This window comes from Phalacrocorax carbo, chromosome 1 (assembly GCF_963921805.1).
Source record: "Phalacrocorax carbo chromosome 1, bPhaCar2.1, whole genome shotgun sequence".
Classification (NCBI taxonomy): Eukaryota; Metazoa; Chordata; class Aves; order Suliformes; family Phalacrocoracidae; genus Phalacrocorax; species Phalacrocorax carbo.
Window position 1 is genome coordinate 184,861,492 of NC_087513.1, and position 24,786 is coordinate 184,886,277.

At 38.6% G+C, this 24,786-nt stretch overlaps 1 protein-coding gene across 9 annotated transcripts in view; it reads right to left on the minus strand.

Moving 5' to 3' along the window:
* Window positions 1–24,786, minus strand: part of ENOX1 (ecto-NOX disulfide-thiol exchanger 1) — a 378,888-nt gene that overhangs the window by 51,424 nt on the left and 302,678 nt on the right. For all 9 annotated transcript variants that reach the window (XM_064440830.1, XM_064440825.1, XM_064440829.1 and 6 more), the window contains 2 exons: window positions 15,691–15,797; window positions 12,274–12,391 (listed from right to left, as the gene is read on the minus strand). In XM_064440830.1, the coding sequence (XP_064296900.1) occupies window positions 12,274–12,391; window positions 15,691–15,797 (225 nt within the window). The remainder of the gene's footprint in view (window positions 1–12,273; window positions 12,392–15,690; window positions 15,798–24,786) is intronic.

Here is a 24,786-nt window from a genome sequence, read left to right on the forward strand (position 1 = left end):
GAAGGATGCTGCCAAAAAAAAAGAAAAAAAAAAAAAAAGAATGAAAGAAAGAAAGAATGAAAGAAAAAAGAAAAGCTGCACCATCATTTAACTGCAATTTTATCCATCCAATCCAGTACAGACAGATGCAACACTTGAGAAACTAAAGCATTTCTCTGAAGAGAGATTTTCTCAGTTTACATAACTTCTTCCTGCTTAGCAGACTTCAGCAACAGCACTGCTCTTTCCTAGGTTTCCTACACTTCTGGCTCACCAGTAATTTATGAAGGCTTATTATTTCTTTGTGTAATGAAGCGTATCTCTTTGCAAATAGCAAAGAAGGTGTGGAGAAAGGGAGGGTAGATTACAGTCCAGCTGGGCCTAATAACAAAAAGTAGCATGCAAATGCTGGCTCTGCAGTGGACTAAGAATGCCCTGGAGAGCAGTGCTGCCAACTCCTGTGGTGTTACGATGAGTCTCATGATATCTGACATTTTATTTAAAGCCCTAGAGAGATCATTAACTGAAAAACTCCGCTTTAAGTTTCTGGCCTAGTGGCTTCCAAACTTTCTAGACTGTGGATGAGTACCAGCTCTCTGTATTTCACCATGCTCTCTCTGACTTTTAATTAAAAACACTAACAAGGCAATTTAATCTCACTGTTTTAGCCAGTCCTAGGAATAAGATGCAGATTACTTTTGACAGTCTTACAAGTGATAGTTGGCTCAGGAGCTCAATTTGGGACCATTTATCTGGACTCATGGCTGTACAAAATCCACTGAGCAGTGAACCAACTGTCTCTAAAGTAAACTAATCTCCCACTTTAAGCCAATCTTTCTACTCCTCTCTTCATACCTTCCTCTCTTTTACCTCTGTACTGGTCCTGTTCAGTTCACTTTCTCCTTCAGCTCCAAATGCATGAGTCCATCTCTTTGTTCATTTGTAAATCCCACTTGCCTGACATTTCCAGATCCTTCTCTCTTCCCTCACTCACACTTATTTTGCAGTATGTCCTCCAATCCCCTCTTACCCAGTTCTGTCCCAGGTATATCGCAGCATTAAGCATTTTTGACTTTTCCCGCGAACATGTCATATCACATTACTGAAATGCATATTTAGAATTTGGAAGAGACCACCTTGTTACAATAACATCAAAGCCTGTCACATTTTAGGTCTATTTTACTTGACAGCATCTCTTTGGAGAACAGGAATCTACAGAGCTAGTAAATGATATTTTGACAGTTCCTAGTTAGTCTGCCCTGTTGAGACCGTTTTCTCCAGGGCACCTCTTTAAAGCAAAGAGCCCTTTTTTCCTCGCCTTGCTGAGTTGCATTTCTTCTGCAACCACCCATGATATGTACCAAGCCCAACTGACTTGGCATATGCACAAGGGGAGACAGGAGAGTGAAGAGCTGGCTCTGCACGTAGAACTGTGGGTTGATTGTTGCGTTGCCTTTCCTGCTTGGTTCTCCTCTTGAATTAGGGGCATAGGAAGCAAGCCATCATAAGAAAATGTGGGTGTATAGCTTTGATCAAAAATAGTAGCAGTTCTCATATATTTTGAAAATTCTGTAAAACTCACTCATTTTCACTGTGTTTTAGAGTATTTGGTTTGTGAGGAGGTGAATTTTTCAGATACTTTGTTTACCAATAACTGCTGCCTCAGTTAAATATAATTAATTGAGTACTGAATCTCTTTAGAGGTTCTGCTTTTTCTCCTAATTGAGAAATAGAACTGTTACAACACTTTTTACAGAGAATGTGCTTTAAAGATGCCAGCACAGAAGTGACTTTTTCTTCTAATTAATGATATTAAAAAAATGACTGTATTCCTGTAACACTAAAAATGAACAGAGGAGATTTTATTCTCGAGGGGGAAGGAGTACGTTCACTCAAGTAAGAAAAGTGCTGGTTACTGGGGAGATGCCAAGTGGCATTGATGACCCTCTCCCACATCAGTAATGGAAAAATGCCGCTTGTATCAATAGTGCTTTGCAACTGAGGGTACAGACATCTGAACTCTGCATAGCACAAGAGATGCTGATGAATGCTCAGTGTTTCATATATGTTATATTAATCATGTACATTGCATAAATGGATTGTATGTATGTGTGTACACGTGATATTTAGGATATTCAAGCATTATTATATATCGGTAAACCTCTGTATAGGTGGGTTACTGATAGTTACTTCTTAGGAGTCAAAGTAATTGCTATATTTTTATCCAGACTGTAACAATAAAGTCTAGCATTATAAGATGCACGGCTGCAGTGCTGCTGTTGGCATTTGAACTAGGAATTGCATTCAGGCCCAGCATCACTGCAACAACTAGAAAAAAACTCTGTAGGACTTATAAATACGAATAAATTGTCACTGTTACTTGGAAACTAACTTGACAGTGTGCACGTGAATCCCACAATTTGTCACATTCATTAGGGCGGAAAGGGCTGACCTGAGTGCTTTAAGTGACTGTGGTGTTTTGAATTGTTCTGATTTATAATAGGCAAATATGTAAACGTAAAGTGCTTTTACAAATGTACCTTTGTACAAAATTCTATTGTACCTTAAATTGCAGGAGAGCATTTATCCAGCTATCTCTCTGACCTTGTACTGGATTGGAGGGCTGAGCTAGTTTTTCTTTTAAAATTTTGCATAATACTGAAACACTTGCTGAGTTACTTTGGCCTTAGATAAAAATGGATCTTAAATATGGGAATATGTTTTCACCCCTTTAAAAGGCATAAGTGAATGATCACATCAAGCTTGTAATTTCTTGACTCTTACATTCAGAGACAGCATTTCTTGAGCCATTTATGCCTTATGTGAATGGAAGGGTGTCCAGAAGACCTGTATCTGCAAGCCAAAACCTCCTTTTCTTTCCTTCGTCTTGCTTTCAGCATATTCAGTATCTGCAAATAGAGGCCACTGTGCTTCTCCACAATTTAACATGTTTTTCTCAGCTACTGAAAAATAAAATGTGTTGCAAACTTGCATATGACAGGGTTCTACAGAGCTTAGTGGTACTTCCAGTCCTTTCAGAAACAATTTATTGAAATTTGCAAAAAGTGTGTAACTTCGAAGAGATAACTGTGAAATACTTGTACCAGACTTTCTGGATAAGCCACTGCTTAGGACTTTGTATCTGTGGGTGTTGAGCAGAAGGTGAGCGCAAACACTCTGAGAAGCAGGCAGTAACTTGTGGGATCAAGGTCTAACAGCACAGGCATCTCAAAACCTATCAACAAAACATGATGAGAGAGATGACTGTCTGATAATAGAACAACATGGGGAGAGCTATTGCTTTTTATCATGTTCTTTCTCAACTGTTAAAAATGCTTACTTGTCTTCAGAGCTCAGACAAATTTAAGAGGGAAGACAGTCTATCTAACACATGAAAAAGAAGCAACGAAGGGACTGGTGTTGTGGACTAGCAAACACTCAAGTCTCTTCAGAGATGTCACTGGTTGACATGTGAGGTGGGCACGTGGCAATTCAGCCATCACTGGATGCAAGTGCTGTAAAGACATGCTTGGCACAGTTCTTGCACCTGATGAAACTTGCTATGCATCAAGTATGGGTACTGCTGAATAAATAAACAAAAAGTTTGCAACTATTTTGCCCAATGAAAAGAAAGAAAAAAAGGGGGGCAATTAGATCTCCTAGTTTAAAAAAAAAAGACCAACAAAACAAATCGCCTCTCTTTAAACACAGAAGAAACGATTTTATCTCCTTTAGAGTTCTGTATGCTGGTGTTCAAGGAGTCACATGCTGGAATTAGTGGAGAAGTGGAATAAAATGGTATGGTTTTGATATAGCACCTAGTTCTTCAGTTTGTCATTTCACATCCTAGAGGACTGTTCTTTGTTTCCTCTTTCTGCCATGAATGTAAACCCAAATAAGACTAAAAGAAGATCACTCACCTCCAAGCAGCTTTGAATCCACTTGGCTTTCAACTTTATGAACGTAATTTTTCAATATATTGTTCAGAAAATGCTATACTATGGATAAGTGTCATTAGTAAGAAGCTTATTTTCCTGAGATGGTTTTTAAGCCAAAACCAAAGGGCAGGACATCATGAAACTCCTCTGAATGTAAGGTTCATTCACCAAAGTAAACCAGCATCACTAACTAGTAGTAGTTTTGTGATTTTCTGTGGCCATCCAGCTTCAAGGGTGAGCTCTGCTGGGTGTGTTTTTAACTCCTGTCATGCAACCACATCACAGATTGCCAGTCAGCTGGACACAGAAGGAATAAGAAGCTGCATGCTTTGAAAAGGAAGCTTTTGATGCTTTGGCAGCTTCAGCTAGCCTTGCACGTCTTATGCAATAAGGATGCTTCCCAAACCTTCAGTTCTGAGTTTAGAAGCTTGTAGTGACATTGGAAAAGACTCTGCTTTCTGATCATTCTCTCATCTGACACCTTAGCAATGGCTGATGTTTCTTGGATTTATTAGTGGATAAAAAGGTACCAAATCTCCACCTCAAGCAATATCTGCAAGCTTCTCTAATGTGCTGAGGTGAAAAGGGTTTCTAAAAACAATGGGGATTGAAGGGCAACATAATTAAGAAAACCTAAAACCAAGAGCTTAGCTTAAACAGTAGTAGAAATGATCTTTCATTGGAGGTCAGAAATAGGGTTTAGGCGGAAGCCGTTCTTGAGGGAATCTGTTCTTTATGCTCTGTTCAGAATCAACTGTCTTCACTGATATAAATAGGGCTCATTCTCTTGAAGACTAAATATGAGAGTAAGAGCACAAAAGCTTTATATTGGAGAGGGCACTATAAGGAAGGTCACTTTATAGAAAGCATGAAGCGTAATTTGAAGAATGCTAATACCAGCTATATCAGATTGTGAGGAAGCTGAAAACAGCATATGTTCTAATATTGTCTTTTATTGATTTTGCTGCCAACATCCCACTTCAGCAATGTTACAGGCGCACTTCAGGATTCTTAATGGAGGGGGCTGGAGAAAATCAATATACAGAGCTTGCTTCTGCTCCCATTGAAGTCAATGCGAGTTTCATTATTAACTGCAACGAGCACAGGACAGAGTTCAGACTGTTTTGTTGCTTTGTGTTTGTTTTTTCTTTCCTTTTTTATTTAACCTCCTAAGGGGCAATGTGTACTGTTATCCCATGTTTTAGAGAAGTCCCATTTAAATAGGGCAATTCCCTATCAAACTGCAAGTCTACACATTTAGAAATGATGCCCTGCTTTATGAAACCTAATGAAAAATTATAGCCTGTATCCTGAACTGGGAAAGTTATAATAAAAGATATAGGATTTGAAATAAATTCTAATAACAAAATCATTTCTTTTTAAAGAATATTTTCATTCAGATATAAAGCAAATAAAAACAGTTTAGCTTTCACTGACTTATAAAATATTACTTTCAATGTGCATTGTTTGCTCTATTACAAATAGATGGGATGCACACAAACTTCTTTTCACTACTATTTTAATGCTATTTACACAAAATGAAATATGCTAAAATTATCTCCAAAAATTATAAGCATCACCTTCATTCCAACAACATTCTGTTAATTTTGTTCTAGCATGAACGCAAAACATATTTTAACATGCTGTCAAAATGAGATACTAAGAATGTCAATAAAATGACACTAAAATAAATGTAAATTTAGATTGCTGTCACAAGTGGCTGCTTGGTTTTGTGAAGATGTTAGGTTGCTATAGCGTTTTCCATAGCAACTTTGCATCTTATTACATAAATAATCCCTCAGTGTCCTTAAAGCTTACTAAAAACAGGATTAAATCTATTCTCATATGTAATGATCCTGCATAAAACCTTATCAGTATGAAATACCCAGAAAACATGATAAAATGTAATCTAGATAATAGTATTTCTGGCAGTTGAAAAGCATCAAAGCGCAACAGACTTGTTTTGTAGTAAATGGGACAGCCTCCTAAAACCCATATTAGGAAAATGCTTTTGAAGTGTCTGTTTCCTCTAAAAATTGGAAGTTAGGTTAACCCCTTCACTGCTGTGTCTACAGGACCAGCATAGACCTTCATCACAAAGGTCTTGTGTTGTGCATGATCCAGAGGAACTGTCCCAGTACCTGGGACAGGACAAGGCTTTCTTTATTCCCCAGGGAAGACAGGCTTGGCAACTACCTTTCAGCCCTGACTCATTATGGCATTTCTGCTAAATTCAGCTGCACAAGAAGTATTATTAGAGCCAAATGGACTTAAAACCAGGGGCATAAATTTAAGCCCCTGCCTACACGCTTCCTGAATTTCAGCCTATTTTTGTAAAAGCTGTGGGAAAAATGGAATGCATTTTAAGGCACAAAATTGGAGTCTGCCTGATGATAACAGCTCTGAACTGGCATGCTGTGAAAGACACTAGAGCAGACTTTGCCTGGCATAGAGGGAGTAATCATCTTGTGCTGCTTTCTAGTGATCATCCCTGATGGTCCCTCAGAGTAAAGCTGATTGTCTGCTGTGTCCAGAGCATTTCCATTCAAAGGGAAGTTACTCCATTCTTGGAGAGCTCAAAACGGTTGTTCAGCTGTCTTCTCTGGCCAGAGAAGGGACCATGTCACTAAAGTGGCAATTCAGAGCTTCAGATTTTAAATATGTTCTTTTCTTTGAGATTGCTTATAAAACCTGGTTAGTAGCTTCTGTAAATAGCATTTATTTTCATCTTCATATGCCTTTATATGTTTATTACCCCAGGGCTGATTATGACACCAGCTGCTGATGGCTTTGAAATGGTATTGATTTATTTGAGGAAAAAAACAATGCTAGCCCATTAATTTCTAAAGTAAATACATTTTGTTATTTTACATTATCTTCATCAACAAGTGTTTACAAGGAAAAAGGGGAAATTATGAGCTTGTTAAATATCGCTTTTGGAAAATCCTATGCTGAAAAGCTATGGGATGGAGAGGTAATGACAGAAAAATAAGTCAGACTTTTGTTTAAAACTTAATTTCCCATAAGAACAAAAGATTAGTCTTACAAGAAAGGAAGGGAGAAAGATCTGATCCCTGGGATCAGAAGGAAGAGGAACATCTGACATAAGATCTGCTGTGACACTGGGACAGTCAGAAGAAAAGGAAGAGCAAAGCTCAGCTACACACAGCTGGGGTTCAGTGATTTCTATTCAAAATTGTAAGAAGTTATATAAAGCTCTCCTACCAGTTTAATCCAGCTATAAAACACAGTTTCCGTCCCACGTGTGCATCTCTGCATTCACACAAGCCTTAGAGAATGCAAAAAGAGGATTGAATTGCAGAGGATAGATGAATAAGCATCACACAGATCACTTTGGTGTTGTTTCAGGCTTTCCTTGAAGACTTGCCAGGCTTGCAACTTTCAAGATACAGTTATGAACAATATCACAAAGCCTGTTTTATGCTGTGTGCACAGGGGTGTGATTTTCAAATATTGACTTTCACGAGGACTTAAACTCTTCTGTGGGACGGACTGCCTGCTATTCAGCCTGTCTATGGCAGCTGACTTAGCTGATGCTGCAAATAGGACAGATCAGTTCAGGAGAGCACTTAAAGATCCAGGCTACTGTTCAAGGCAGAAAGAGCTGCAGTGTTGACGTTTGGCACCTACTTCAGCTATGTTTGAAAATACCATAGAGGCCATTGCCACAGAGGCCTAAAATGTCCTGACTTGGAAGGCAGCACCAGTCTTATGTGTTCAAACTGGGCTTCTGCTACATAACTTGCATTTTATTTTTTGCATGCAGTCCCCAAGATGTTATTAAGTTACTTCATCACAGGTAATACAATGGTGGTGAAATGCTCCAGGGGCCCAATGAGTGGGCTATTGCAAGTCTGTTCAGCCAGACAGAGCCCTCTACCAAGGCATTTATCATCCATGTGGACAGGAGAGGCAGTGGGTGAATAAAAGGAAGCATCACTGCCTCCATTTGATACTAGGGAGCTAAGATAACATGAATTCATTGATTAGTCCAGGCAGGGGGTATGTAGCAGAGCTGGGATTTGACTCAGAGCTCTGGGATCCCAATCAAAAGCCTTAATCATGCAACCATCCTTCCCATGTCCCTCTGCAAGCACTGTGCATTTCTGTCTGTTCTGCGGTGCCAACCACAGTCTCTCGTTGAAGTTGGAATTGTTAGAATTAATGGCATGTTGCCGAGAACTGCAAAAGGAAGAGATTAACCCACCCCCCCCCTTAAAGTAAAATTACAGGTGCCTTCTAGGCATAAACCAAACTTCAGCTCTTTTCTACAACACTCAGCTTCACTTCACTAATTCTTAAAATTACTTTGGAGGCTTTTACATGTGGATCCTAACTCCCAGTGCCAGCAGGTGGGAGACGAAGCACCCATAAATCCTGATCGTTCTGAAGATTTTTGTATATCCTCTAGACTCCAGCACTGAATCTCTTTTTTCCCCCCCCGAGTTAATGCTTCAGTAGCTGCACCTTAACTTTTAAATGTATTAACTGAGTTGCCAATCATCATTATTATTTTTTTCTTAGCAATCTCCCAGCTTTACTTCAGAAATCCTCTTGTCCCTTTCAAACTCCCAAATCCACATTGCAGAAAAATCACTGTTTAAAGGCTGAATGTTGGGGGGGGGGAAATCATTCTAAAGGAATAGCTGATCCCACAGGTGAGATTCACCCGGTCTCAGGCCAGCCTTTTGCCAGCTTTCCCCATAATACAAATGACTTTTAGTCTGTGAAAACAGGAGGATTTCCTATAAACTAGCATGCATGCTAGTTCAGCCAACTTATTGGTTTCCCTGGGGTCCTTGCAGCAGTTTGAGATGCTCTCCAAAAGAACAAGCAGGTAGTGATGCCTTCCTTTTCCATGAAGATTCAGCTTGCACATGATAGAGTAGGGTACTAAGCCTGGGGAGAATGACCTGTGAAACACCTGGAGGAGCAGAAGGTCTTTGCACAGGGGGCAGCGCCCCAGCCCTGCAACGTGGACTAGAGGGTGGAAGACAGGTCCAGGAGACTGATGGTCACCATTCTTATTCCAGCTCTGCCACTAAATCACTGATCTCATTAAATCAGATTCATAAACCAGAAAAACAACTGGCCGATGAAAGAAGAGGATTTGAGTCTAGAACGGAGCGAAGCACCTTGCAACAATTCCCCCTGGAGCTGTTCTGCACTGTCACAAGTAACAAGCCCAAAACAAATGGCTATTAGTAGGTTTCTAATATGCACCACAACTTGTTCTCTTGCATGACTTAGTATCTTGCACAACTTGAAGAGAATATGCAAACCATTCTTACTAATAGCTATTTCATCATCTACCTCAAATTCCCAGAACTTATTGTGTACAAAGGCCTCAGCAAAATGTAACATTCCTCTCAAACCTGCAGTCCCGCAAGTCTGGATAAGCATTCAGGCACTGAAGTCCTTTTGCACAGCCTCAGGTCTTAAATTCTCTGTGTTTTCAAATGTTGGGGCTGGAAACCATCCTCTTTTTTTCAGGGTGATGACCAGGTTTCTCTTCAGATATCCTAGAGGAAAGTTTTCATTCTAACCAGTCTAGCTGTGAGGAAATATGACACACTCAGCACCGTACTACCTAGATTCTCACAGAAGTGGCGTTATTTCTGAATGAAAAAGGCTTGAGTTAACAGAAGAAATTACATTGTGAGACTGCTGAAACTACACTTCACCAAGACAGAATGAGGTCTTAGGACCCATTAATAGAGCCTTCTTGTACTAGTGGCAATTTAACTAGGTAAACTAGTGGAAAAAAAAAGACCTGACACAGGTGTTAGAACTTGGGGGCATCTCTGTCACTTGTAGCTTTGGGGATGGCAACATCCCAGGATTGTCGTTCCCACTGTCAAGTAGGGCAGGCTGAAAAATAATGTTCTCAGGAAAATTGTTGGGATGGCAGGACAGGCAATCCAGGACTCTGGAACTATACAAACCAATTCATCACGTCTTGTTGCTTCAGTCACTTTCGGATTTAAACTTTTAAGCCTTTATGTGTGCGTGCTGACCTTGAATTGAAGAGGCACAATATCTTCTTTGTGTTATTCAAGCCTTGCCCTTCCCATGGTTAAGCATTTAGACAAACATTTTAACAAAAGGGGTTAAAAATAAAGAAAGTGCCAGTATTTTCTTACTGTGCAGAATTGTTTCTTTGTGACAAAAGATTCTTTAAAAGTCATTCTTTGTAGAACAGAGGTTACTGTGAATACAAATAGCCACTCCAGTGAGATAAAGAGGTGGTTCTGGAATGACGTACTCGAAAAGAAAGAAAAAAATAAAAAAAGAAGGCAGCTAACACAAATAGTAATTTAAAAAGAACACTAAGAGAAGGAAGGATCACTTCTCTGTACATAAAAATGAAAAAATAAATGCCCTTCTCTCATTTTCTTTTCATTTACCAATGTTTTATACCCATAACTTTTTTAACTCCAAGTTCCCTCTATGACAGTCACAGAAGAATAAAATTCACTTGCTTTAGCTGAGAGTGTAATGTTGGAAGAAGAAAGCTATAAAATTACCTTTAGAACTGGATGACTTTATGTATGCAAGAGGCTGGATCAATTCCACTAAGATCAAGAGGATGATGAATGGTACAATGGACAATGACAGACAAGTACTCAAGTGGATTCATATCACTAAATTTTGGTTTAGTACGCAACACAGTACTGGATTTGCGTCTGTTATCACTGAGGGGAATCAAGTCCCCACATTATAACAATACAAATAAACTGAAGTTGTTTGGCATGGAATGCTGTAGAAATCCCAGATCTCAAAATATTTGATAGAAATGTCTCTTTTCATGGAAAAAACCCAAAGACTCTTTCCTGTTTGTGATGTTTCAAAAGGAATGATCAGCATAGCTCTGCCCTAAGTATGCATATATTAAACCTAGCTGAATCGATAAGTATGACCGTTCAAAACATCATTACTCCTATTCTGGAGTCCAGGCTGTGGGTATTTCTGTCTCCACTTTCCTGTTGTTAATTCTAATGACTTCCCTCCATAAAAGTGGACAGAGTCAAGGTAAAATGATTAGACATTCATAAAAATCTCTGATTGCTAGCAGTGCTTTGTCTGCAGAGACCCACTGTCTCAGCTCCAAACATTTGCTAATGGTGTCTAGAAAATTCAAACCCACACAATTAGCTAAGCAAAAATTAAGGTTGCCCTTTACAGGTTTTATTGTTTCATTTTTCTTCCAGGAAAAACATTAAATCTCCCCTCAAGAGAGATGCTGTAGTAAACATTTCTTTGCTAGAGTGACACTCCTTCCTTTGATCTTTTACTTCTGGAGTCGTTCAGCCTCACACAGCATCTTGTTACAGGAGGAGCCAAAGAGCTCTCCTCTATGTAAGCTTGAATTCACACTTTCGTGAAGGCATACAAGGACTTGAAACCATTGAATGAATTAAATTCTTTCCTTTCTTAATATGGTGATCATATGCAAAGGCCTACATCAAAATTATCCTCATCGTTGAACTCCCATTTTCTTTCCATATGACTCCCTACATCTTTACCTTCCTTAAAGGTCACTGCTGGCTGGTAGTTTCCAGTCATGCTTTGGTTTCAGCCTCTGTAAATTTTCTTTCTGAAGATGAGTGTCTAGACAGGCAAACCCTTGTTAACTACTCACAACTTTATTAGCCAATGTCAAGAAATCAGGCAAAGGGACCATCCGGGTTACCAGTTTTTAATTCAGGCAGCTTCTGAGCCACCTCTTGGAGTGTCCACCCTGGATAGCAGAGTACTTTTAGAAGCCCAAAAAGTTGCTTCTCTTTCTGCCTATTACAAGCACCATTGTCCTTTCTTTCAAGATAGCCATCTAATGAGTCATATTAATGCAGTATGCAGTACCATATTGTGAAATATGTACCCTTAAAAGTTAATTCCACAAAATACATAGTTAAAATGGTGTAGCGTATTTGTTAGAGAGCTTATGCATTGTTATGTATTTGTTGAAAAGAAAGGTAAGGCTTAGAGAAAACTGACTAAAGCATAACTTCAACTGGTCTCATAATAAGACATTGCTACAACCATGAAATGAAAGACTGTTATGCAAGACTGCAGCAAGCACGCTAAAGAAGCATAATGCTTTCAGCCAAGGGCAGAACTAGAGAATTTTCATCATTATAGATCATAACAGGTGACAGACACCTCCTAGAGACAGCTTGCATCATTTAAATAACTAATTTATGAGGGTTTAAAATAAGATACTGTCTTACATAATCAGCTATTAATATATCACTTCTCATATGTAAGTTTTAATTTGCTTTTAAAAAAAACAGCAGTTGCATATACTTGACATTATAGAGGGATTTGGCCTTACCTGAATCATCTACCCTCAGCTTTTTACTGGGATTGTCACCACTGTCATCGTCGGACATTTCCATCTCCTCTTCCCGGCGGATTCCCATGAGCTGTTCACTGTGAGCATTTCGGAGCTCCTAAAACCCAAAATGACCTTTCATCAGTATTAACTTCCATAAAGTCATTATGTATTATTTAGTATCTGTTTTTAATACTGCTCTGATTTTAATTATACATAGTTTATCATTGTAATCATATGTATTTGTACATGAATATTTATAACAACAGTAGCACAGGGAATTCTTTCTGTGAAAGAACGGAATTTATCAAAGGTAGCACTCACGGAAAACATGAGAGAAAGTGAGTCTCCACATCAAGTGATCTTTAGTTTCACTAAACATAGCGGACTGCGTTAACAGCAGGGATAATGCTTAAAACTGTGTATAAAGCAGACTGATAAAGAGATTGTCAGTCTGCTTGAGGTACAGATAATTCTTGCTTCTCTCCATTGCTTGGGGTAGGATTCATCCGGCCAAACAAAGTAATTAACAAAGTAATATTAACCACACCCTAAATGTGCCTAATTCTCTCTGCTGACGGTAAAGGGAGCCAAGAGCAACCAGTGCAGATGGAGTGCTCTGTACTGTAGGACCCTAATGCTAGGCAAAGGAATCTCACCCTCTGTCCCTAAGCCCAGATCACCTTGGATTTAAAAACCCCAGCCCAATAACGTTGTCCTGAAAATCTCTGCAAAATGAGTGCCAGTGTGGACAAGCCCCGTTTCTGGGTGACCGCCGCAAGGGCAGGCAGGCAGGGAGCCCATGCACATGTCACTAGGTAAATGATCAGCAGGCATGTGGGCTTTGTGGGAGTGTAGACAGTCTTTGTTCTGGGTAGAAAAGCTGGTGCGGGTGTAGCGGCTGGCTTTTTAATGGCAGCACTGAGAAGATTGAGAGGACTCTATTTTGTCCTAATAATCCTGTCAGGTGTAACACAGGGATGCTGCACCGTGATTAGTGTAGGCCTTTTCAGTCCGCAGACAGCTAATTTTTCTGCCAACAAAGAGCTTAATTCCCAAAGAGGTGGTTTGAAATCTCTGAAACAAGGAAGAGTCTTGTGGAAGGAGGAGACGGCATTGAGGAGTCGGACCACTGCTCCGTGCAATTAACAATAAGCTGTCAGAGAGGGACCGCGTGAAAAAAGGGAAGGCGTTTCCCTTGAGCTGTACCCTGGGTTCATCGGCAGATCTCAAATATTCTGATAAATGTATATGTGCCCATTAATCCCAGCAAAGGCAAGGAGGCTAATTAGTGGGTGTTTTACATGACAATAATCTCAAATTTTAAAAAAGTGATTAAAAAGGTAAATTGTCAGCCAGTGTCTCATACAATCAGAGGGGCCTCTGGAAGGAATTAGCAAGCCATTTCTTAATTCCTTATTGGAAGAGGCCACCTGCACTCTTTCCTGGGGAAGTATACTGCATATATGAGCAGATATCCGCTTATATTTCCTCCCTCTGTAGGGGATAAATGTCTCTGATTCACCAATGTCTACATTAGCAGCAAAGCCAATAACCTTCCATGGTGGATGTCTATGTGTACTAGTGTTTGCTTTGGGTTTGGGTTTCTAGCACAGCTTTCCTAAATTTAGGAAAAAAGGGAAGGTGATCAGGTATTTAAACAAATTAGCAGATAATGTATATAATAATAGAAAATATGGTTTAAATCAAAGATGCCGTTTGGTACATTTTCATCATATTTCACATCTGAAAAACAGGCACTTCTAAAATATAACGGTTTAGCGAGAGCCTTCACGTGTTTTTGAATTGTTTTTGTTGTCCTCTTCTTAGAAAAACATAAGGCAGTAATATTTGAAAAAAGGAGTAGTGAATTAACATTTCTGGAAAGTCCAAGTATTACACATTTCAGTTTATTAAAGATTTAGAAACCAGCAAATGAATGACACCCCACATCCCTTTAGAGGAAGTTAGTTTAAGAAGGGATGGTCTTAATATAATTGGAACAATCTACTAGCAAATCCTCTTTTCATACTTCTCTAAAAGATAAGACAAACATCAATCCCCAGCTTCCCAACTTTCAGTTGAACAAATCCTTACCCACTACTTGTATGAAATATTTGTGAACAAAATGCAAAATACAGTTTGTACCAATAAATTATGCTAACATTTTATTTTAAGTGTCCCATTATTGTGAAGTCATTTGGTATTCACCATAATAGCACTGATAATAAAGAATTCATTTGGTATTCATGTGGATGCTACATTTAGTGCCATTGGTATTCAACTGTAATTTAGCATTAGTTAATGGGCACTTAAAATGTTATCCAAATGATTTATATCACAGCAATTTAGTGTTTCTCAAACTAAGTGTACAACACTTATTTTACAAGTGTACTACAAAATAATTAAATAAGTGCACCTTACCTTCTAAAGTTTTTATTCTGAGACACAGCAAAATCATTTAGAGGACTGTGATAGTAACAATCAACATACTGTACTACATGAAGGTAAACCAAGTGTATGTAAGTTGCTCATATTGAAAAAAAAAAAAAAAAAGGAAGACGAAAGAAAGAAAACAAAGACAGCGGTACTTACTTTTTAAAATACAGGCTCATAGCGTATATACTGAATTAAAAACGAAAGCTGGATGACCAAAACACAGGATGAGGTCTAGTGCTTCCCTTGCTACCACTCGCAGCAAGGGGAGTTAGAATCTCATTTCCTCTGCTCATGCTTATGACAGTCACACATGCATGGTCCCACATTGCTAACTCTGTGTGGTAGTATGATTACATTTATACTGGTCTCTTTGCAAGCATAATACTTAGAATCAATACAAGTGACGCATCTACTTTTTTCAAGATAAACATAAAACAAATGGGAAGGAGTATGTCATAATTCTGGACTTAATATGCTTAAGTCGTTACTTAGGAAATAAATTCTCTATATTATTTTCAGGCAAAGTCATCTTATAATGACCATGTGATGGCATAATGAGAAAAAAAGATCTGTGCTACAGAATACTTCTTTTAAAAACAGATCATGATGACTCCTAAAGAGACAGTTTTCAGAAATAATTCTTAATTTTGTCCTTAGTTGAAAATATAATTCCCAATTTCACTACTTCAGTTCATTATGCTAGGTAGTAAACATAATCCTCCAATGATTTCCCAAATTTTGCATGAAAAATAAAAACACATTGCTCTCTGTCTTAGTGTTATTTAATGACTATTATCATAATGAGAGCAACGGGAGCAATTCATACTGTAGATGAGACTGTATAATGGCCAGTTGATTAACAGCCAAAACGATAGCCGTAAATATTGCTGGATACACTACGTCCAGCTACAATCACACTCGTTCTGTGTCAATCCAGCTGTGAGATGATGGATATAAAGTAATAATAAAATCACCAACCTCAGAATGCTTTCGCCAAATGTCTATGTTCTTTCGCTGGGCTTTCGAGAAATGGTCCCAAGCTTTTTGTCTGGTAGAAGCGTTGAAAACGGCGACAATCTGCTCAACTTTGGTGAACAAGGAAGTCAAACAAGACAAGCAATTTATGTTGTGATCACTATAGAGAAGCAAAGCAAAGACACTAGGAGTCTATGGATGATGTCATTACTGAAACAACATCATCAATATCCATCCAATGATGTGTCTTTTGTACTTACATTTTATCAATGTTGGAGATGTCTCCCTTCAAGTCTGTCTCCATAACTTTAGTCTACACAACTTATAACTATCTACCAAATAACATGCATGCAGCTGCTTCCCTGTGACGTATGCTACAACTCTCTGCGCAGCCACGTGCCTTTGCGTGTGTCTCTATAGGTGTGTGACTACAGAAATGACACTCGAGGCATAAACCTGACACATGTTCTCCCGTGGCAGCGGCGTACAGATGAGCAGGCTGTACAAATGAAAGCGTGAAAGACAAGCAGGGTCTGTTTCGAAGGGCAGCTAGTGGGAATTTGTCAGCAGAGGGGAAGGGCTAAAACGTACATTGATGTTGTAATTCTGTAGCTGCAGCTGCTGCTTCTCTTCTATTGAATGTGAACGGGCTCACCTGTGGTAGATCATTCTGTCCTGTGACCATGGCCTATGTATGCTCATGTACCTGAACAGTCGCATTTTTTGCACATGTAAGATGAAGAAGAGATGTGAAATGGGCTTCCCTCTTAACTCCAATGAATCTGTTCTGAAGTCAGACATCAATATTTAGGTCAACTATCTAGTACAATTGAAATCCTTAGGTTTTTAGCTACGTGTTCAACCTAAATCAGAAACTTTTCTCCCAACACTTTTTTCTTTCTCTTCACATCAGTTACAAGTAACATTGCCTTTCCACAACAGTGACCTGCCTAGAAATGATTTGACCAAGATATAAATTGCTTTAATCCCAGCACAGCTGGGATTGCAGTTAATGCAAGACCATGAAGAAATCCAGATTTTCTACAAATGACCTGGGCAGTGCTCCTGAGTGAGCATCTGTGCTGACCTATGAGCTCAAACTGAAAAATGTTTCCACTCTTTGACAAGGTTCTTGGCTATTTACCTCTTTAGATTCCTGGGGTAAAACAATGTCCACTGTTTTGTAAAGGTGCAGCTTGCAGCACCTCCCTCACACCTCCTTCACCAAGAAATGGTGGCAGAAGTGCTGTAATGCCCTCTGATCTGGTCCCTCATTGAGTTGATCGATGGCTGCTCTCCTTCTCCACTCAAGTCACAGTTGTGGAAGATCTTATTATACACAACAACCTATCTTTCCTAAAAAGGTGAGCTCACCTAGTAAGTCAGTTAGGTACCTTTCACCTCTAGATCTGAAAATTAACTCCACTTGCTTGAATAGGAGCACATTTCTTCTATTCTCTTTTTTTACTACTGTTGCAGGCTGCTTTCAGATTCAGGTAGACTACAGCATTTTGAATCACATATGGAAGTTTTTCTTTGCAATCATCAGGACTGGTTAATTAACTTCTAAAACCATAGAAAACAAATGTAGTCTTTTACAATTAATACTTATATGGAGTTTATACTGAAGAAGGTGTCTCGAAACTACTGGGATGATTTATTTGTGATCCATTTGCAGTCCATTCAAGTTTTAATAGCAGATGTGATAATTTCAGCCTGTTAGAACTTTCTTGGAGTCAAGGGTGGATGTATCAAGGAAGTTATGTTGTGTATATTTATTCAATTAATTCAAAAAGAATGAAAATGCTAAAGCACTCTATTATTATGTGTGTAGAAACTGAGGCTAGAATTTAATTACTATCATTGTGTTGATGACCCAGGTGCTCAGAAAACCTTGCTTAATTAACAAAATGTTTTTAGTTTGCAAGTGGAAATTCAAGTAGAAAAGACTCACAAAGATATGAGGAAGAGCTGGTTTGCCATTTTCCACTAGTAGGTATTAATAAGATCATCTGAATTTTGAAAAACATTTGAACTTTAAAGTGTTTAATTTACATTCTGTGAACAGGAGCTAAGATTTATCAAAAGTCATTATCTGATCATTTCAGAAACTCTCCTCAATGGAAACTAGCTAGGAAACAAGCTAGGAAGATGTCTTAAGAGTTTTTCTTGCGTAACTGCAGTAGGCAAAGTAAAAAAAGGATCTCCTTTGCTTACGTAACTCTCAGGAATTAAAAAATGGGGTAGGATACTATGAGTACTAGATGCTAAAAATCAAGGCATTTAAAGAAACTTTATGCAATAGGCAGCTGGGGATAATTAAAAAAGGGAAATGTAGAGGAGAATATTAAACTGGTACATATCAAAGACCAACATCCCACTACACTGTGTTCAAAGAAAGTGTCAATGTACATACAGCAATTTCAATATATACAGCAATCTAGGCAATCGAAGTGTTACACACACCCACGGGTAACACCCAACCTAAAAGGTCTCCAAGCATTACATCAAAACTAAACAGCAGCCAAGGCCATGGTTTGACAGTACAGAAAAGTGGCTTCACATCTCTTTGTACTGCATCAAAATCCTGCATTCACATGTTATGAGAAGGCAATCCAATATAAACCCGTTCTACCAGTTTGCATTTCTTTGTAGGTTAATTCATGTTGCATCAAGATTCATTTTTTCTCCCACAAACACCCTGGAAGGCTAAAGTTGGCATAACTCCTGTGCTCTGGGTAGTTGGAAAACAAGACATAATGTACCCACCCCTGAGCAGGATCAAAATTGTATGGGTAAGTGATCCAGCAGCAGAGTCCATAAGGATGGTAGAATCATCCCTAAGAGGAAGCCGGGAGAGTTTATGTCAGCTGAGAACCTCTCCAGTTAACTCACTTTTCCTCCATGTCTGGGTAAGATTTGGCTAAAGGAAGGTCTCAGGTTTGGGGCTGATAACTGCAGAATCTGAGTGAAACAGTTGTTCCCAGTCTTGCTGCTGACCATGGTTTTCAGACTAGTTCCTGACCTCCAGAAAGCAATTTCCAAGATGAAACAACAGATCATACCTATCTCTCTAAGGCACCTTGAACTCTGGGATGCACTGTACTGTCAGCTGTGACTGGTAAGTAGAATTATTAAGTAACATGAAATATTCATTGTCAAACATCTGTTGGTAAGTTCTATGCTATATCAGATTTTCATTGACCATATGCAAAGCTGTTTCCTCACTAAATTAGGGTTTAAAAACCCACATTGTTCTGGAAGGGTCCATACCACGTAATTGTTTTTCCTATCAATATAACTTACGGAACGTAAATAATTGCATCTTTCCTAATAACTTATTCTGAGGCTGGTAATTTATATGGCAAGTTTCAGACAAAGCATTATTATCTAATTGTTTTTCTGCTGAGTTATAAATAACTAAAAAGACCTAAACAACTAAGCCTAGAGTGATATGCAAGTGTCAATGTTTAACAAATGCATTGTAACTACAATACACTTTATTAGAGGTGCCAGCTCATAGTAAGCGTATTAAATGAAAGTTTAAACCACAGTTTCTGTTACCATAGAACATGCTACCAAAACAGGGTATCGTTATAAAGTATAAATGTAAAAACAACCAGAAAAACTAGGAACAACAATAACAACAACAAAAAAATTCCCTTAAACGATGCCTGCAGAAGTTGCATACAAGATTGGATTAAAGGGAAAACTAGAATTATCTCCAAGGCAAGAGAATATTTGACACAGGATATTTGAAAATGATACTAACAGAGAGGAACAGAAATAAATGAGAATCAAAGTATAGTCTCACTGGCTGATTAAGAGGTAGAGAGAACACTTTTAACCTCCATTACCTTTATCAAGCAGGCTATTTAAAATACATGATTGAGTGAAGGCTGAAATTTCTCCTTGGGTTCAGGAGACAAGAAGTAGTTGATTTTTCCTTTGCTTATTATGTTATCAGCTGCCATGCATACATGATTATTTTTAATTTCTTGTGTGCAATAATAAAGAACATCAGCAACCAAATGTTTTATAATGCCTTACAATAAAAAAGAAAGAAAATAGAAACTGAAACAAAACGTGTTAAAATAAAAACAAAAGTATTCTCTGGCAGATAAAATAATCAGATTTCATATAGAAATTCACTCCAAATTCCACCAGTTAGGGATACAGGATGAAAAGGGCTTTGCACTAAATTACTGTAAGTGCAAGAGTAGAATAGATGGTAATTTAGCTCAGAAAAATTCTGTAAGAGTGCGACAGTTGACATGGAGGGTAAAAGAAAAATTCCACCCATAAAATTACAGTGTAAAGGAAACTGTTACAGTAAATGTATAACATGCTTTTCAAATATAGATTTGCAGCACAGGGAGGATTCAGAGTTGGCGTGGTTTGGGTCAGAAGCCTTGTTGCTGAATTCTGAGTAAGCAGGAGTCTGCCAATCGATTTGGCTCCAAGCCCAGCAAACCAAGGAATTACAGTAGTCAAGGCTAGATGCTGTAAGTGAATGAATTAGAGTCTCCAGGTCAGTTTTGGATAGGAAAGAGAATATTTTTGGCAACAGTCCTGAAAGGCATTTCGTGCCATACTGAATAGATCTTAGCATTAAGTCTAAGGATAAAATTGCTTGTAGGCGAATGACATGTGACATCAATAAGAGAAATGGTAGACAGATTGCAGAGTAATGAAAGAAACATTTTTTTTTTTAAACTAATCTAGGCCAAACCTTCAGTCTTCTGGTTATGATACTGTTTGCTTTCAGAAAAGAATTTGCCTTTCACACATTTACAGCTGAAAACCTGCAGCCCCTCCCTGTTACTCAGTTGACATGCCACAGATGCAATTGCCATTGACTGTCAGAGGAGGAAAACATAAAGGTCGGAAATATCACCTTGGAGAAGGTTGCAGATAATGCAAAGGATGAGTCTTAAAATAAAGCGTACCATTGGTCATCAGTTGGATACGTAAGCAAATGCCATTATAGATTTGTATAATGAAGGCATAGATTTTGATAGGTATGCAAAATGGCTCATCTGCCACAAATAAATGGCATCCTTATTTTTTTTTTTAATGGGGGTTTTGTGTTCAGTTGTTTTTTGTTCTTTTTTTTTTTTTTAATCAAAACAAAAAGAACCCAGAAAGCATCCATGGGTATCAAACAGAAGGTGAATTGTGGCTGCAGCTCATCAGAGAAGAGCAGGCAGTTTGATGTGCTTGCTGTCTGGGTGGCTGTAGGTTCCTTAAGACACAGTCTTAAGACATTGCATGATAAAGGAGAAAACCACAGGACTTCTCTATTTTATCCCCAAATTCCACCTTTTTGGACAGACCAAGAGAACAGTGCCTCCAGTGATTTATCTCCCAGATCGTTTTGCTGTGTGGGAAGTCAGCTTGCAATGCTGCCATCCCTCAGCTTGCCTTACCGCCAACAACTAAATCTGTACTAGCAAGCAAAACCAGCCAGGGACCATTCTTCCCTGAAACCAACTGGCACAACATGCTGAGTGTCCCTGCAGCAGAAACCCTTCTCTCTCCCAAAAAAGATGCTTTTGGAGAAACTACTTGGCCTGCACCAAACCCTAAACTGTACCCACATCGTGTGAGAAAATGCTATCTGGCCCAGAGCAACAACTTTCTTATGGTCAAACAGTATGGACAAGCCTGCCCTAGCTCAGCTTAATTTATTCCTATAGACAGGGTCAGTGGGGTTATCTTTTACTAGCAGCCTCAATTCTTCTGCCCTCATCCTGATGCAGGGATCTTGGTGTTGCAGGGAACCATTAAAAGGCTTATCAGCGTAAGAAGGATGTTTTCCTCTTCTGTCTACCCTGTCTCACCTACCTGAATACTAGGAAGAATGAGAAGCAAGTCTAAGTGTCCTCTCTCTAAATTACACTCTGTTATTTCTACATTTCCCTTTGACTGGGCCTACAGCGTGTGAGACCACGCAGAGGTTTGTCTGTGTTGAAGGTTGATTCCCCTTCCTCTTCCATCTGACTCAGACTGGTCCCAGTCAACATGTTTGTGTGGGTTATTTAGAGGCAGAATGAATGCCAGTGGTCTACATCTCAGTGACTCAGGAAGAAATATTTTTTCATAATACGATAAGCAGATTCTTCCACATAGATGAAGGACAAAATAATAAATTCTTACACCACAGCACAAATTATAAATCCTCAGTCTTGTAAAAACATTGAGCCTCAGTGTCAGCAGCTGTTGTTTTCCTTTCTTCTTCTTTCAGCTAAGACACCCAGTGAGGAAGAGTGAAAGAAGGAGCACAATGGGTTTACTGAAAATGTCCCATTTTCAGGATTTATACCGAAACCTGCACAGTAACTTGTCTGAGGTATGTATATCAACAATTAATAGTTCTAGAAATGGAAGAACACTCCTTGTTACACTTTGAAATAAAAAAAATATACACTCTGATTAAAGAGAGCCCAGTTTGCCCTGCAAGGTATTGCTAGAAAATATGTCTACAAAATAAGCTTTGAGAATGTTGTAGGTTGTGAAACGTGGTTTAATTTACAATGAAGAAACTGACAGGTTGGTGTAACAGCAAGCACTGGCGCAGTGCCATATGATAAATCACTTGGACTCAACAAGACCACTTCACCTCCATGTCATTTCTCAACAAACAGAAACCTGACACCAGGCCAGTACAACACAGTAGGGCAGGTACAAATGTACAGTACCTGCTCTTTTAATGCCACCTTATTATATTACAGAACAGACTTCACAGACCTTGTGTTGACATTCAGAAAGAAACCTAAAAAAAAAAAACCCCATGCAACCCCGCCACCTCACTAACTCAAAGATTAAGTAAATGCTACTTTCTTCATCAGCTTGACATGACAGATTATAAGCCATCCCCAACGCACTGCATTTAATTAGCTGTTCTCATTGTTATTTATGGTTAGGCAGACCTTTTTTTCAGTTCTCAGATTTAAAAATAGCAAAAGTAGGAACAAGTGTTTTTGTAAGCCTGTACAAAAAGAACCCCAAAGGAACTCTGAGATGAATGAATATCATAAATGTGACTGAATTCTGGTTCAGGTCCCATTAAGTGAAGGTACTTTCTTTCTTTCTAGGTAATAATTGTCCAGGGAACTTGCAGATTAGAATGTTCCTAGGAGATCAAGAGGGCTATATTTGTTTTGGGAATAATATGGTTTCTTTTGCTGAAGAAAAAGAATAGAGAAGTGGATGAGGAGGCTTCAACAGCCATAGCACTTGTGGCAATCATACAAAAAATCAAGCATAGTTGCATAGGGTTATTCATATTCATATTTACGAAGTCTACTCATTTACTTATAAGAAGCCTGAACAGTTTTAGATGTACAAGACACATGACGCGTATGCACAGCCAACTCAGAAAATCTTTTGCGTGAAACCTCCATCTTTCCTTCCTGCTCTAATGCCTTACTCTCATCCCTTAATGTTCACTTCCATACAACATTTACAGTTCAGTTCTGTGAAGCATCAGGGCCTTAACTCCATCCCTACTCAGCCACGCAGCTCAAAACCAAGCACAGGTTTCCATGTGATTCAAGCACGGGCTTCTTTGCTTTGAACCTTGTTACATCATCTGGGAGATCCTGCAAGATCCAGGCAAGTGGCATGAGTTGTCAAAATGGGGCCTTAGACCGAAATCTCTTGGGAGGCAATGCTTTTGTTTTGCTACAAAACACCATGCATATTTAATGGCCTACATTTTTTAAAAAAAGTGTTAAAAATAACAGGAGAAGAGCTTCTGTTGAAATTCTGGCCACACTTAAGTCGATACCAAGATTCTTATTGACTTTAGGTGGAATGAAGGCTGCAGACAATGGAAGGAATGAAGAAATTAAAAGAAAATGAAACACAAAGGAATAAGCTATCTGAAACACTACAGGCTGCAACCACAAAGGGTTCTACTGCAAGGAAGTGGGGAGGAATTATAAGAATGCAAGGTAAAGTAGAAATGGAGCCTTTCATCTCTATTCTCTGCCACTGCTGCAGCATCCTGGATAGAAATGCTTTTGAGAACATGTGTACATGAGATGGAAAATTGAAGGACAAGTGAAAAAGAATAGAGATACCCAGCTGAGCTTTACTGGACAAATTATCAGTACAGAAGCAAGCAAAGAGCACACCGACTAAATGAGCTAATCAAAAGGGACTGGATGGATTGTGGAGGTTATTTTGTATTTAATTTTTTTTGTAGAAATACATCAAGGTAGAAAGTAATAGTGGCAACTAATGACATGAATGATTAATGTTTTTATTTGTATTATAGTGGCATTCTATGACACCAACTGAGATCTGGGCTGCACTGTAAAAACACATTATATGACTCAATCTCTTTCACAAAGAGCTTAATGATGACCTAAAAACTGCACATAAAGTAAGCTCATATTTTTGAATTAGTCACCGGCAAATGAAAGAAAGCCTGTGAGACCGGACAATTAAAGAGCAGAAAAATCCTTTTAAAAGTTGTTATTAATGCAGAGCAGTTGAAAGAATAGTCAGAAAGCATGAATGTATATAAAAAGTCTGCTAAGACAATTTTAACCAGCATGCTTTCAATACCTGTAATGAAACTGCCTTCATTCTTAGTACTAAGAGAATATACTAAAAAGTGGAAGGATTACTGGGAAAAAAGACTGCAGCACAGAATTTAAAGCAAATCAGATAAGATGGTGATTTTAGTAATCACCATCATATCAATGTAAATTCTACCTTTTCTAAAGTAAGAGAGCAACTTTTGAAGTGAACCTGTAATGAGAAGAACAAAACTGATCCCAATCCCTTTTTGAAGAAAGCTTAAAAAGCATTTTTAATATTTTTGCTTCCTTCTTCCGTATTAAAAACTAAGATTCTATCGGGAAGGCACTGATAGTGTTAAAACAGATTAAATCACATACAGAGAGAACAGAGAACGAAGATGAACAAACCTGAAGAGAGGAGAATTTTATTCAGTCTGTTGAGAATGCATTTCCCTTCAGAATTCTTTAACTTCAATTTATATTGGGGTGTGGGGATAGGGGACGAGGGGTATTTATATCAGATACTTTCCAGCTATTTGAAAAAAAGTCAGAGTACTCTAATACA